The sequence below is a fragment of the Silurus aristotelis genome (genome assembly GCF_946808225.1).
Source record: "Silurus aristotelis genome assembly, chromosome: 3".
Taxonomy (NCBI): domain Eukaryota; kingdom Metazoa; phylum Chordata; class Actinopteri; order Siluriformes; family Siluridae; genus Silurus; species Silurus aristotelis.
The window spans coordinates 28,886,313-28,903,042 of NC_139576.1; the positions used below are offsets into that span (position 1 = coordinate 28,886,313).

Consider the following 16,730-nt stretch of genomic DNA (forward strand, 5'->3'; position numbering starts at 1 on the left):
ATCTCAGAAATATTGCTAAAATAAGAAATAGGATTACATGACACAGAAAAACTGGTTCATGCTTTTGTTCTAGGATCGACTATTGTAATGTCTTACTGTCTGGAGTTTCTAGTAAGTGCAAAAATTAGCTCCAGTTAGTCCAGAATGCAGCCGCTAGAATCCTTACCGGAAAAAATGACTTCATCTCATACACTCTACAAAACTCCCAATCAAATCTTACATTGATTATAAAATACTACTGCTGACACATAACACTGAATGGTTTCATGCCACAGTACCTGAACTTTTGGTAAATTTTAATCCGCCATGCCTACTTCGATCAAAAGATATAGGCTATTTGTTGGTAATTAGAATAGAGAAGAGTACAGACGGGGGGCAGATCATTCTCTTACATAGCCCCCTAGTTATAAAACAATCTTCCAATACGTTTTCCAGACTCAGTGTTCAGGTCTAAGTTCAAAAAGAATTTTAGTCAAGTATTTTGTGAATGTGTTTCTTAGGTAAATGAGCAGAAAAATCTGGAGGAATAATGGTTTTAGACTGTTTTGGTGAACTGGGATTCTTGGATGCCGTGCCCCCCACTCACGCAGTTGTGTTGGTGGTAATGTGTTGAGCTGTCTCTGACCCCCTAACTCTGGATGGAGTTCTCAATTGGAGACCACTGCTGAAGATGGCTCCACAAGCACAGTTTAAAGAGGCATTAAGTTACTGACTAGGATTAAACTTAAAAACTATGAAGAAGAATTTGGACTGCAATTAATGTAAAGTTTGCTGAAAATGGTTTAGGACTGGCAACGGTACACTGGCAACGGTACACTGGCAACAGCTTCAAACTTCAGGCCCACAACATGGTTACTGGTGGATGCACCAGAAATGTTGGATGTTTACGAGAAATAGTATTAAATTGAATTTGCAATTGCGAGTGAGAATTGCAAGAAAATAAAGTCAGAATGCCGGAAATTAACTCGGAATTACAAGAAAAAGGTCAGAATTGGGCAAACTTTTTTTTAGGTTGCTGAAACGAGCTTCCATACAACACAGAAGAATGAAAAACGGGGAACGGAGAGAAAACAGTGAGGGGCGAGGAGAAGATTAATAAACACAAATGTTTGGGATCATTTCAAACTAAAACAAAGAAAACCCTGTATAGTGCGTTTCCATTTATATATTTATTTTTAAAGAGTAATCTGAAATTAATTTTTATATTTATGATTTTTTTTTTATTTCTATGTTTGTATGGCAATGAAATGCATTAAATGGGTTTAGTTTTTACAGATAATCTATGTGATTTCAGCGATTTAATGTGAATTTTTCTAAAAGGGAAATAAGTTACTTGTTTATTTTAAAAGATCAGTCTTATTTTCTTTTGTGTATTTATTTAATAAAGAAAAATGACATTCGATTACTTAATTAATCTTTTTAATAATCGGTAGAATACTAGATTACTAAAATAATCGGTAGCTAAAGCCCTAACGTTATATTGATTTTTTTTTTTTTAAAACATGGTTGTCAACTTGCCATCTGCAATTATCATTAAAAACAATACAAATGTTGATTTACACAAATTGCTTCATCTTTCATACTCAAATGATTTATTTGTTTTGTTTTGTGTTTTTTTACAGAAAGAAGAAATCCAGCATGAGTGAATGTGTTCAAGGTGAAATCCCACATGCACTCGTCAACAAGCAGCTACTATAAACTTTAAAATTTCTAAATTAAAGATTGTTAAACTCAATGTGACTTTAGAGCTTTATATAGTTATAATAAGCATTTAAAAAAAAAAAAGGTTAAAAATTTTTTTTTATTAAAAAATGTGTCTTGATGCTTCGTTTAGTCCATTTAACTACACACGGTGCACCGTGTTTCCACACTGACCATTATTACTGACGCACCACCACTCTGGGCCACTCTGGGGTCTCATTTAGAAACTTGACGAACGCACAAAACAGGGCTGGAAACGTGCCCACGCCCATTCCCCTTACAGGTGCGCACGTTCTCCCGGCAAATTTTTTAAAAAATTATTAAATCACAACCTTTTGCATGATACGGTGCACGTTTGCATGCACGTTTATAATTGGGACCCCTGGACCAGAGGTTGGAAGTGACGAAGTACAAATGCTTTACTTAAGATTTTTATGGTATCAATACTTTACTTCACTAACTTTTTACTCATTTTATAAATTTTTACACAAATATCTGTACTTTCTATTTCTTACATTTTTAAAAAAGGCTTGTTACTTTAGTTTTAATCCATTGATTTGGTGAAATCCTCTCCTTGAACTGCCACCTTAACGTGGTGGAGGGGTTTGAGTACTCGAATGACCCTAGGAGCTATGTTGTCCGGGGCTATATGCCCCTGGTAGGGTCTCCCAAGGAAAACAGGTCCTGGGCGACGGGTCAGACTAAGAGCGGTTCAAAACCCCTAATGAGAGATACTACATCAGGGACCGTGACGTCGCCCGGTATGGCGCAGCCGGGGCCCCACCCTGGAGCCAGGCCCGGGGTTGGGGCTCGTATGCGAGCGCCTGGTGGCCGGGCCTTCCCCCACAGGGTCCGGCCGGGCTCAGCCCGAAGGAGCGACGTGGGGCCGCCTTCCAGTGGGCTCACCACCTGCAGGAGGGACCGTAAGGGGCCGGTGCTAAGAGGATCGGGCAGCAGTCGAAGGCGGAGGCCTCGACAACCTGATCCCTGGAAACGGAAGCTAGCTCTAGGGACGTGGAATGTCACCTCGCTGGCGGGGAAGGAGCCTGAGATTGTGCGTGAGGTTGAGAGGTTCCGACTAGAGATAGTCGGGATCACCTTTACGCACGGCCTGGGCTCTGGAACCACACTGGCCATGGTGAAAGGCGTCGGGCTGGTGTGGGTTTGCTTATAGCCCCCCAGCTCAGCTGCCATGTGTTGGAGTTTACCCCGGTGAACGAGAGGGTCGGTGCCCTGCGCCTACGCGTCGGGGATAGGTTTCTAACTGTCGTGTGTGCCTACGGGCCAAACGGCAGTATAGAGTACCTGGCCTTCTTGGGGTCTCTGGGAGGGGTGCTGGACAGTGCTCCGACTGAGGACTCCGTCGTTCTACTAGGAGACTTCAATGCACACGTGGGCAGCGACAGTGACACCTGGAGGGGCGTGATTGGGAGGAACGGCCCCCCTGATCTGAACCCGAGCGGTGTTCAGTTATTGGACTTCTGTGCTAGTTACAGTTTTCCATAACGAACACCATGTTCAAGCATAAGGGTGTCCATCAGTACACGTGGCACCAGGACACCCTAGGCCGTAGGTCGATGATCGACTTTGTGGTCGTTTCATCTGACCTGCGGCCGTATGTCTTGGACACTCGGGTAAAGAGAGGGGCGGAGCTGTCAACTGATCACCACCTGGTGGTGAGTTGGATCCGATGGAGGGGGAGGAAGCTGGACAGACTCGGCAGACCCAAGCGTACTGTGAGGGTCTGCTGGGAACGTTTGGCCGAGCCTCCTGTCAGAAAGATCTTCAACTCCCACCTCCGGCGGAGCTTTGACCAGATCCCGAGGGAGGCCGGAGATATTGAGTCCGAGTGAACCATGTTCTCCACCTCCATTGTCGAAGCGGCCGCTCGGAGCTGTGGCAGTAAGGTCTCCGGTGCCTGTCGAGGCGGCAATCCCCGAACCCGGTGGTGGAAACCGGAAGTAAGGGATGCCGTCAAGCTGAAGAAGGAGTCCTACCGGGCCTGGTTGGCTTGTGGGACTCCTGAGGCAGCTGACGGGTACCGGCAGGCCAAGCGAACTGCAGCCCGGGTGGTTATCGAGGCAAAAATTTGGGCCTGGGAGGAGTTCGGTGAGGCCATGGAGAAGGACTATCGGCTGGCCTTGAAGAGATTCTGGCAAACCGTCCGGCGCCTCAGGAGGGGAAAGCAGTGCCCCACCAATGCTGTTTACAGTAGAGGTGGGGAGCTGTTGACCTCAACTGGGGATGTCGTTGGACGGTGGAAGGAATACTTCGAGGATCTCCTCAATCCTGCCGTCACATCTTCCATTGAGGAAGCAGAGGCTGGGGGCTCAGAGGCGGACTCGTCCATCACCCAAGCTGAAGTCACCGAGGTAGTAACGAAACTCCTCGGTGGCAAGGCACCGGGGGTGGATGAGATCCGCCCTGAGTACCTCAAGTCTCTGGATGTTGTGGGGCTGTCTTGGCTGACACGCCTCTGCAGCATCGCGTGGCGGTCGGGGACAGTGCCTCTGAAATGGCAGACCGGGGTGGTGGTCCCTCTTTTTAAGAAGGGGGACCGGAGGGTGTGTTCCAACTATAGGTGGATCACACTTCTCAGCCTACCTGGGAAAGTCTATGCCAGGGTACTGGAGAGGAGAATACAGCCGATAGTAGAACCTCCGATTCAGGAGAAACAATGTGGTTTTCGTCCAGGCCGTGGAACACTGGACCAGCTCTATACCCTCTACAGGGTGCTGGAGGGTTCATGGGAGTTTGCCCAATCAGTCCACATGTGCTTTGTGGATTTGGAAAAGGCATTCGACTGTGTCCCTTGCGGCGGCCTGTGGAGGGTGCTCCAGGAGTATGGGGTCGGGGGCCCTTTACTAAGGGCTGTCCGGTCCCTGTATGACCGAAGCAGGAGCTTGGTTCGCATTGCCGGCAGTAAGTCAGACTTGTTCCCGGTGCATGTTGGACTCCGGCAGGGCTGCCCTTTGTCACCGGTTCTGTTCATAATTTTTATGGACAGAATTTCTAGGCGCAGCCAGGGGTCGGAGGGTGTCCGGTTTGGTGACGACACGATTTCGTCTTTGCTCTTTGCAGATGATGTTGTCGTGTTGGCTTCATCAGACCAGGACCTTCAGCATGCACTGGGACGGTTTGCAGCCGAGTGTGAAGCGGCTGGGATGAGAATCAGCACCTCCAAATCCGAGGCCATGGTCCTCAGTCGGAAAAGGGTGGCTTGCCCACGTCAGGTTGGTGGGGAGTTCCTGCCGCAAGTGGAGGAGTTTAAGTATCTTGGGGTTTTGTTCACGAGTGAGGGAAGGGTGGAACGGGAGATTGACAGACGGATCGGTGCAGCTCCTGCAGTAATGCGGTCGATGTACCGGTCTGTCGTGGTGAAGAAGGAGCTGAGCCGCAAGGCGAAACTCTCGATTTACCGGTCAATCTACGTTCCTACTCTCACCTATGGTCATGAGCTCTGGGTCATGACCGAAAGGACAAGATCCCGGATACAGGCGGCCGAAATGTGCTTCCTCCGCAGGGTGGCTGGGCGATCCCTTAGAGATGGGGTGAGAAGCTTAGTCACTCGGGAGGAGCTCAGAGTAGATCCGCTGCTCCTCCACATCGAGAGGGGTCAGCTGAGGTGGCTCGGGCATCTGTTCCGGATGCCTCCTGGACGCCTTCCTGGGAAGGTGTTCCGGGCGCGTCCCACTGGGAGGAGACCCCGGGGAAGACCTAGGACACGCTGGAGAGACTATGTCTCCCGGCTGGCCTGGGAACGCCTTGGTGTCCCCCCGGAAGAGCTGGAAGAAGTGTCTAGGGAGAGGGAAGTCTGGGCATCTTTGCTTAGACTGCTGCCCCCGCGACCCGGCATCGGATAAGCGGGAGAAGATGGATGGATGGATGATTTGGTTAAATATGGTCAATATTTTTAGTTCATTCATTTTTCAATCCAATGGTGTATAATGTCCTGCCTTTCACTCACTACAGATGTAGACTAGTTTAGAAAGCTAAGAATGAGCAGGCAGAAAGCAACAAGAAGTTTGGGGTTAACGTGGATGAGACAGTGGGAGTCAGCGATGTAAACATGACTGATAACAGAGACATTCCTGATCATCATCATCATCTTTTCTCTGCTTGTGTTCTTTACGTGGATGTTCAGCCTGGACACATTTAATAGGTAACAACATTTTTTATCTGTTTTGTGCATATATATATATATATATATATATATATATATATATATATATATATATATATATATATATATATATATATATATATATATATATATTAATATTAGGGCTGGGCGATAAATCGTTTTCATAAAAATCGGGTTTCTCTTTAATGTCCGCCGACGCTCCCCTCTGGGCTCCCATAGTTTCGAACGGACTCAGCCCCCGCCCCCTCCCCCTGCGCGTTTGCCATACAGATACACAAACAACATGGCAGCGAGCAGAGAAGAACTCGTTCCCAAGTAAAATTAAGCAGCCGCATGTTGAAAATACACTGTTAAGCAGCCGCACTTTGTTTAGTGTTGCGAGTCCAATTGTACACTTACGGTACGGGTGGTGAAAGCGACCAAAATACATGTAAAGACGCTTCAGAACGGCATTTCCATTAAGAAACAGAAAAATCAGATCATTTAAATCACCATATTCAAACACTCAAACAGTGATTTTACTGTAGAATTTTTAAGAAAAGTTAAGGCAAAATCACTGCAAACATCACTGCATTTTTAACCATGTTCCACATTCAAACACTCATAAAACACTTTTCTTTATAGGTTTGCTCAATCTTTCAAATTATTTTTATTTACAGTGTCCCTGTCTATTACTCTGTTAAATTTTATCTCATTTTACTGTGGAGTTTTGGAGAAAAGTAAAGGCAAAATCACTCAAAACCTCAGGTGCATTTTCAATCATGTTCCACATTCAAACACTCATAAAACATTTTTCTTTGTAGATTTTATGTTATGTTACGTTCTATTTCACAATTTACAATGGCAGGGCCGCCATCTTGTATTTTTGGGTTGTTGTTTCTGATTGCACTTTAACCCAAAGTGGGTTATAATGCCAGAAGGGTAAATAAACTTTCTTTAATAAAAAAACCTTTTTTTTTTTTTTTTGTCATATGCAGATTGATTTTAAGCAGGGGGAAAAAAATTGATTAAAATCGCAAATCGGATTTTTTGTGAAAAAATCCGGGATTTCTTTTTTTAGGCCATATCGCCCAGCCCTAATTAATAAATATTAAAATATATATATATATATATATATATATATATATATATATATATATATATATAGGCTGTCAATTTTTACGTCAATATTTACGCTGTATAAAGACACCTGTCCACCCCATACAATCAGTAAGAATCCAACTACTAACATGGCCAAGACCAAAGAGCTGTCCAAAGACACTAGAGACAAAATTGTACACCTCCACAAGGCTGGAAAGAGCTACAGGGAAATTGCCAAGCAGCTTGGTGAAAAAAGGTCCACTGTTGGAGCAATCATTAGAAAATAGAAGACGCTAAACATGACTGTCAATCTCCCTTGGACTGGGACTCTATGCAAGATCTCACCTCGTGGGGTCTCAATGATCCTAAGAAGGTAAGAAATCAGCCCAGAACTACACGGGAGTAGCTGGTCAATGACCTAAAAAGAGCTGGGACAACCGTTTTCAAGGTTACTGTTGGTAATACACTAAGACGTCATGGTTTGAAATCATGCATGGCACGGAAGGTTCCCCTGCTTAAACCAGCACATGTCCAGGCACGTCTTAAGTTTGCCAATGACCATTTGGATGATCCAGAGGAGTCATGGGAGAAAGTCATGTGGTCAGATGAGACCAAAATAGAACTTTTGGGTCATAATTCCACTAAACGTGTTTGCAGGAAGAAGAATGATGAGTACCATCCCAAGAACACCATCCCTACTGTGAAGCATGGGGGTGGTAGCATCATGTTTTGGGGGTGTTTCTCTGCACATGGGACAGGGCGACTGCACTGTATTAAGGAGAGGATGACCAGGGCCATGTATTGTGAGATTTTGGGGAACAACCTCCTTCCCTCAGTTAGAGCATTGAAGATGGGTCGAGGCTGGGTCTTCCAACATGACAATGACCCAAAGCACACAGCCAGGATAACCAAGGAGTGGCTCTGTAAGAAGCATATCAAGGTTCTGGCATGGTCTAGCCAGTCTCCCAATAGAGAATCTTTGGAGGGAGCTCAAACTCTGTGTTTCTCAGCGACAGGCCAGAAACCTGACTGATCTAGAGAAGATCTGTGTGGAGGAGTGGGCCAAAATCCCTCCTGCAGTGTGTGCAAACCTGGTGAAAAACTACAGGAAACGTTTGACCTCTGTAATTGCAAACAAAGGCTCCTGTACCAAATATTAACATTGACTTTCTCAGGTGTTCAAATACTTATTTGCAGCTGTATCATACAAATAAATAGTTACAAAATCATACATTGTGATTTCTGGATTTTTTTTTTTAGATTATGTCTCTCACAGTGGACATGCACCTACGATGACAATTTCAGACCCCTCCATGATTTCTAAGTGGGAGAACTTGCAAAATAGCAGGGTGTTCAAATACTTATTTTCCTCACTGTATATGTGAGAAATAAAGGCTATACTTCTACATGTCAGAGCCCAAACTTCTTCTCTTTCACTTGAGTAAAAAAAAAAAAGTATAATTGGTACTTCAAGTTTTAGCCGAGTATTACCTCTACCCTGGTAAACACAGAAGAATGAAAAACAGAGAGACAGGCAAGAGATGAGGAGAAGATTCAGACCACAGCAGAAAGTTTCCAAAGTTTGGGATCATTTCAAACCAAAATATTATAGAAAACACCATGCAGTGCAGTTACCTTTTATTTTTAAGGTAATTTTAAATTGATTTTAATATTTTTATGTATGATTTTATTTAATCATATATTTGTATTGGTATTTTAAAGTAATACGGCAATTAAATGCATTAAATGGGTTTAGTTTTCACAGATATTCTTCGATGCAATTTATCGCAGTTTATCTTTATTTTATTTTCAATTTGGCACAGAATTATTTCATTTCTTCGAATAGTCCCGATTTCAGTTCACCATAAGAAATAAGTAGCATAACAAAAAAACGTAAGCTTCTGCTGATTCATTGAGATGAAGACGTGCGTCACCAGATATAGCAGATGAAAATAAAGAATGCAGTGATGTGCATCTTTAACACCCTTTTTTGACGTCATAGGACACTTCAACCAATAAACAATCAGAGAAACTACGCATAGGCTACGCTACCGTACTGTACCACAGTACTCGCTATAAATGCGATATTTCTACAAATTTACACAAAATTCATTTTGCTATATTCTTGCAAATGTTTTGTGTGCGAGTTTAAAGAGAGTGGGAGGAGGATTTATGGCTTAAACAAGAAAAATAAAAATGAAAAATAAATAAATTTTTTGGGCGGCGTCCATTTATCGGCGGAAATTGTGTTTTGGCACGTAACGAAGATAAACGTGGGATGACCGTAACGCGAGTTCTTAAAACTATATATACTAATTTACATACTGATAATCAAAAGAATCAAGATAAAATCACAGAGAAAGCTACGCCCACGAGGTTAAACTGATCTAGTCTATAGAGGCATTTCATTGGGTTTGGTTGGGGTTCTGTCAAGATCAAAGACCTGGACTTTCTTCCTGATCTAACGTTCACACAGACATGGCGTGATCACTTTTCTCAGCGGCTTCCCAACAGGATGTGATGTCGCACTCTGACAAACAGGGAGCAGTCGGTGTATGAGGGGAAGAAACCCCAGATTAATGCGATGTGTTACTCGATTTTAACGCCTTCCTGCCCTGCTCCAGTTGTGCAGTACGGTACTCTGCTGCAGTAAGGGGAATGAAGTGGAAATGCGCAGAGGCGATCACACCCATCAAACTGCACAAAAGGAGCAGGGCCAATGGGACAATAAATCACAGCAATCACCTGATATGTGGCTCAAAATTACTGTCATGTCTCAGAGAGTGAAAATACAGGGCAGTGCCCATCTGATCCTGAAAATCCCAACAGGATTCCAATCAAGCAGTGCACCATCACTGGATGAGATCTACTACATATGATTGCATGATCACATCTCATTTCACACTGGGGCTCAGTGCATTATAAATATTCACTTGAATGGTTGTAAGAAATGGAGCTTTAAAGCAGAAAGGAAGGCTGGAGGCCCAAACCCACCTTGTATACTTGTCCATATGTGCCATTTCCCACCACCTCGACCAGCTCAAAAATCCCAGCGGGGTCCTGAAAAACACACAAGGCACCAATCCTTAACAGCACACACAAATCATACACAAGTGTACACAATGCTGAGCATGAACAACAATAAGAAATGATGATGTACAGAGATTTTGGTATTTATAAGCGGCAAAATGCTTTTTTTTTTTTCGCAAACAAAGGACTTTTCGGTTCTGGGCGAGCCACATCAATAGAACACAACACACACACACACGCACGCACGCACGCACACACACACACAAAGATTTTAGAACCAACACAAAAATGCAGCATTGCTTTTATATTTCACAAGGCAGTGTTTCCGGTGGAAGCGGCGACCAGGCGGTGGGGAGAGGGAGCTAAAGCTAAGCGCTACATACCCGCAGAGAGGCGAGGTCTATATCCACCAGACTTTTAGCTGGAGAATCGTTCGCCATCTTCTCGCTTGGTTTAGCCGAGCTTACACTCCGACTGAGCTTTTACACCAAAGCTGCATCCGAGACGCCGTATATCATCGTTTGTTAATGAATTCTTTTTCTTTTTCGGATTCAGCGAGGATCCTCGCTGCTTCTCTTTGCCCGGTTTGTGTAGGCGGAGCGGAGATGAGAGCTTTAGTCCATAACGGAATAACGGAGAACGCCGCGCATTGGAAAGCAGGGGAACGACCAGGTCCGAACGAATCGGTTCTTTACGTCATCCAATCAGTGAAGGCATTCTGATGAACCGATTCACTATATTAATAATTATTATTATTATTTTATAATTATTATTATTATTATTATTTATGTTTTTGTGTTCTAGGTATTAGTAGTAGTAGTAATAATGTTGTTAATATTATTATATTGTTGTTGTTGTTGTTGTTGTTGTTATTATTATTATTAGCCCAGCCATTAGGGTGGCACAAGCCAGTGCACTCTTATCATCAAATATGTGAATCACAAACCTGAATTTCATACCAGATCGATTAAGGCCCGGGTTACCAACGACCACCTTAGCTATCGTTAGCCAACGGAGTATCGTGTAGTGTATGATAAGTGTAGGTGATTGGACAGTGGGGTGAGCACTTTAGATGTTGGCACTATGACTGTGAAAGGGAGAGATAGCTGATATGATGGAGAGGAGAAAGGTAGGTATGTTGTGTGTTCAGGAGACTAAGTAAAAGGGAGTAGCCAGGAACATTAGAAGGGGTGTTAAACTGTTCTATCATGGTGTGGATGAAAAGAAAAATGGTGTGGGGGTAATCCTGAGGGAAAAGTACAGTAAGAGTGTAGTAAGGTGTAGTGAGGTAAAGAGAGTTTTTAATTCTAAAGGAAGGTGACCAAGAACCCGATGGTCACTCTGAAAGAACTCCAGGGTTACTCTGTGGATAGAGAAGAACAAAAAGAACAACCATCTCTGCAGCACTTCACCAAAAGGGCCTGTATGGTAGAGTGGCCAGACGGAGCTACACCTTAGTAAAAGGCACATAACAGCCCACCTGCAGTTTGCTAAAAAGGCACCTGAAGGACTCTCAGATTGTGAGAAACAAAGATTAAACTCTTTAGACTGAATGGCAAGTATCATGTCCTTGAGTGGCCCAGCCAGAGCCCAGACTTAAACCCGATTTAACATCTCTGGAGAGATTTAAAAGCGGCTGTGCACTGACGCTCCCCATCCATCCCGATGGAGCTTGAGAGGTTCTGCAATTAAGAATGGGAGAAACTGCCCAAAAATATTTGTGCCAAGCTTGCAGCATCAAACTCAAAAAGACTTGAGGCTGTAACTGGTGTCAAAGGTGCTTCAACAAAGTATTGAGCACTGTGAATACTTATGTACATGACTGTACATAAGACTGTGAATACTTATGTACATGTAATTAAAAAATTTTTATTTAAATTTTTTAATAAATTTGCAAATATTTCAAACAATCTTCTTTTATTTTGTGATTATGGGGTATTGTTTGTAGAATTTTGACAACAAAAATAATGAATTTATTCCATTTTTGAATAAGGCATAACAAAATTGTGAAAAAAGTGAAGCACTTTGAATACTTTCATGTTGCACTGTAAAAAAAAAAAAAAACCTAGAGTCAGCGCAGTGTCACTGTAGCAACTCATTCGCTTCCTGGTTAGCGACTAATGCCAATGCTAGGTATTCTTTAGGGTTTTTTGTCCAGCTTCAAGAATTTCTCTTAAAAGGAGAAAATCCTGACAATTCCACATATCGAGGGAGTGAATGAATGAAGGATGGAAAGAATGAAGACATTCATTAAATTCTGCTAAAATAAGTCCAACAGATAGCGTCAGTGCACAGCCGTTTTTAAATCTCTCCAGAGATGTTAAATCGGGTTCAAGTCTGGGCTCTGGCTGGGCCACTCAAGGACATTCACAGAGTCATTTATACACATTTTGTGGGTTTAAACTGTTCTATTATGGTGTGGATGGAAAGAGAAATGGTGTAGGGGTGATTCTCAAGGAAGAGTACAGTAAGAATCTAGAAGTTAAAGGGGCAATGATAAATGTGGGTTGTGTGATGGAGGAGAAGGATGTTGGATGAAGTGGTAGAAGGTGTAAGATTGCTTATTGGGGCGGATTTCAATGGGCATGTAGGTGAAGGGAACAGAGGTGATGAGGAGGTGATGGTAGGTATGGCTTTAAGTAGAGGTATGTGGAAGGGCAGATGGTGGTAGATTTTGCTAAAAGGATGGAAATGGTGACGTATAAGAGTGGAGGAAGGTGCACACAGGTGGACTATGTGCTATGCATGAGATGCAACCTGAAAGAGATTGGAGACTGTAAGGTGCTGGCAGGGGACAGTGTAGCTGAACAGCATCAGATGGTGGTATGTAGGATGGTTTTGGAGGTGAAGAAGAAGAGAAGAAGATTGAAAGAAGAATAAGATGTTAAAAACTGAAGGCGGAAGAATGTAGTGTGAGATTCAGGAAAGAGGTCAGACAGAGGCTCTGTAGTGTTAAGGAGGTGCTGGATGATTGGGCAACTACTGCAAAAGTGATAAGGGAGACAGTTAGAAAGGTACTTTTTGGAAATAGAAAGGAAGACAATGAGATGTGGTGGTGGAATGAGGAAGTGCAGGAGAGCATAAGGAGAAAGAGGTTGGCAAAACAGAATTGGGATTGACAGAGTGATGAGGAAAGTAGACAGGGGTACAAGGAGATACGACTGCAGGTAAAGAGGGATGTTGCAAAAGCCAGGAAAAGGCATATGAGGAGCTGTATGAGAAATTGGCCACTAAGGAAGGAGAAAAGGATTTGTACCGATTGGCCAGGCAGAGAGACCGAGTTGGGAAGGATGTGCTGCAAATTAGAGCAATAAAGGATAGAGATGGAAATGTGTTGACTAGTGAGGAGAGTGTGTTGAGAAGATGGAGGGAGTTTTTTGAGCAGCTGATGAATGAGGAAAATGAGAGAAAGAGAAGGTTAGATGGTGTGGAGATGGTGAAGCAGGAAGAGGATAGGATTAGTAAGGAGGAAGTGAGAGTAGCAATTAACAGGATGAAGAGTGAAAAGTCGGTTGGACCAGGTGGAGGAGTTTAGGTACTTGGAGTTAACAGTGCAAAGTAATGGAGAGTGTGTTGGAGAAGTGAAGAAAAGAGTGCAGGCAGGGTGGAGTGGGTGGAGAAGAGTGATAGCAGGAGTGATTTGTGATAGAAGAGTATCTGCGAGAGTGAAAGGGAAAGTTTTTTAGGACTGTGGTGAGGCCTGCATGTTTTATGGTTTAGAGACAGTGGCATTGAGTAAAAGACAGGAGGTGGAGCTGGAGGTAGCAGAGCTGAAGATGTTGAGGTTTTCGTTGGGAGTGACGAAGATGGACAGGATTAGAAATAAGTTTATTAGAGGGACAGCGCATGTAGGACGTTTTGGAGACAAGATGAGGGTCGTCTCCCTCACCTTGTCTCCAAAACGTCCTACATGCACTGATTGAGATGGTTTGGACATGTTCAGAGGAGAGACATGGGGTATATCAGTAGGAGAATGCTGAGGATGGAGCCACCAGGAAGGAGGAAAAGAGAAATACCAAGGAGGAGGTTTATGGATGTGGTGAGAGAAGACATGCAGGTAGTTGGTTGAAAGAGGCAGATCTAGAGGACAGAGGGCGTTTGGAGACGGATTATCCGCTGTGGCAAACCCTAATGGGAGAAGCCGAAAGAAGAAGAAGAAGAAGAAGAAAAAGAAGAAGAAAAAGAAGAAGAAGAAGAAGAAGAAGAAGAAGTTAATGAGAGAGTAACTTTCCCACTCTGTTGTATAACGGGTCTCACCTCTGCATTATGTTTCTATATTTATGAAATCAGTGAGACTCTCTGCAGTTGAGACAACTTGCCTTTTATTCAGATCTAGTGAAGTGATGTAAATCATGTGAACAGGCTTTCATTCAGGTAATCACTGCACTCACTAAAAGTAAAAAGTAGACATTACTACTGCCTGTTTTATAGTCATGCTGGTAAGTAGACCTCACAATATATTAATATATTAATACAAAAGAATTACAAATTTTGCTACCTAATGAATGTATCCAGGCTGAACAACCACCATATAGAACACAAGCAGAGAAAAGATGATGATGAACAGAGGATCAGGAATGTCTCTGTTCTCAGTCATGTTTACATCACTGACTCCCTCTGTTTTACCCATGTTAGCCTCATACTTATTGTTGCCTTCTGCCTTGCTTGTTGTTAGCTCCGTAAACTAGTCCACGTCTGTGATGTGTTAGAGCCAGGAAATGATACACCAGTGGTAGATTGAAAATGCCACGCAACGAAAAGAAACAGGTTGATGGGCTGAAAACAGCACGCAGTGAGAAGAAAAATATTAGTCATGTCACCAAATAGATTGAAACTAAAGTAACGAGCCTGGTTTGAAAATGTAAGAAGTAGAATGTACAGATATTTGTGTAAAAGATATTGAGTAATGAGAGAAAGTAAAAAGTACCAGAAAAATCTATTAAAGTATAGTAACAAAGTATTTGTATTTTGTTACTCCTCATCTCTGGTAAGAGAGGGTGGGAGAGACAAGAGCCAAGCAGCACAAAGCCGTGTGTGTTTGTGTATACATGCTATTAAATAAAAACAGTAAAAGTAAGACTTGAGAAATTAAAATCCCTTTTTTAAGTTTTCTCAAGCCTATCTATTATCCCCATTTTCCCCTCTGAATCATGGAGGGGTTACATGCTAATATTTGCTGTTTGGTACATACCTCAGTTTTTAAGACACAGTTCAGTTCAATTTCGGTACAGTTGGGGGGAAGAAAATTTTTTTTTAATTGCTTGTCATTATTTATTAATGCCGTTTATTATTGTAAAAATCTTTTAAACTATTTTAAATAAAATGCCTGCTTGGTTAAATAATATATAAAATAATATTTTATAAAAAATAAAGTAGAATAAATCAAATGCTGTTTACCTTTTTATTTGGTTGATTAAATTGAGTAATTAATTACTTTTAACAAATTATTTTTGTTCTTTTGCCTGCTTCCATTAGGGGGCGCCACCGCAGATCATTTGTCTTCATACCCCCCTGTCCTCTACATCTGCCTCTTTCAAACCAACTACCTGCATGTCTTCCCTTTACCACATCCTCACCTCCTTGGTCTTCCTCTTTTCCTCCTTCCTGGCGACTCCATCATCAGCCTTCTCCTACCGATATACCCCATGTCTGTCCTCTGCACATGTCCATACCATCTCAATCGGGCTTCTGTCATTTAAATTGATTAAATATAATGAAATTATATTTTGGACCTTTAAAGAAGTAAATGCTGACCCCGCAAACATCGCGAACCATCTAGAGACGTACCAGTGCTAATTAGAGTTTTGACATTGGACCTCTTTGAGTGTTTAAAGGCTCTGGCATGGAGAAGCTGGTGTTGGATCTGTGTTGATCGCAAATGTTGAGCTATTTTATGAGTTGCTCAGTAGCTCATAGTTTTATAACCACAAATGACTGTAAAAGACTGTAGAAACAACATTACTTATAATCTTACATTCCAGTGCTCATGTTAGTTCTCACTCTCCAGTGTTCTGTATTGTTTAAAGACTATAATCACACTCTTGATGTCACCCAAATGAGGATGGGTTCCCCTTTTGGGTCTGTTTCCTCTCAAGGTTTCTTCCTCATAACATCTAAAGGAGTTTTTCCTTGCCACAGTCTGCTCATCTGACTTGACTTGGTTTGACTTGACTTGACTTGACCTGTTTGGGAAGACAGTGGGGATGAAAATAAAGAGGGAGAAACAGGAAGGGAACTGTCCCCCATTTAAAAGGACCAGAAGAGGAAGAAGAGGTGTAGAGGTACAGAAAGTGGGGTGAAGAAACTATACTGTTATTTAATTTTCTGCCATTTGGACTGACATTTACTTTTCCATGGCATTAGTACTTTTTTATGGAGTCAGTATGTGATTAACTGAACCACATACTCGAAGAACTCTAGTATGTAACTGTAGTTTTTTCTCCCTTTTTTCCTTTTTATTTTTTTACTACATGGATTATTTTAAATTTGCATGCAAACACTTTTTTCTAAGAGGTGTGGTAGAACACCACTGAAGGCCTAGGTGTGAAATGCACAGTCTGCAACTGGTATTGATTATGATTTTATCTGACTCCACCGAATATGATCAGGCTATTGAATCTTAGAATTACCGTTACACTACACTACACAACAGGGCAGAAATTAGAGCATAAATTGTGTCCAACTACATGACAAATATTTTCAAATAGCATGAAATTAGTGCTTCATGAGCTATAGCGAATCTCTTAGAAGTTAAAAAAATATATATAATCCTGAT

The 16,730-nt window shown here is 42.5% G+C and overlaps 1 protein-coding gene across 18 annotated transcripts in view; it reads right to left on the bottom strand.

Moving 5' to 3' along the window:
• LOC310723993 (mitogen-activated protein kinase kinase kinase kinase 4-like) overlaps positions 1-10,650 on the bottom strand; it is a 66,527-nt gene extending 55,877 nt beyond the window's left edge. For all 18 annotated transcript variants that reach the window (XR_014532881.1, XM_083537642.1, XM_083537641.1 and 15 more), the window contains exons 1-2: positions 10,339-10,650; positions 9,920-9,985 (exon numbers count right to left, since the gene is read on the bottom strand). Coding sequence is in view for 17 of the 18 variants with exons in the window: in XM_083537642.1 (XP_083393768.1) it covers positions 9,920-9,985; positions 10,339-10,395 (123 nt within the window). In the remaining variant the exon portion in view is untranslated. The remainder of the gene's footprint in view (positions 1-9,919; positions 9,986-10,338) is intronic.
• Positions 10,651-16,730: the final 6,080 nt, after the last annotated feature.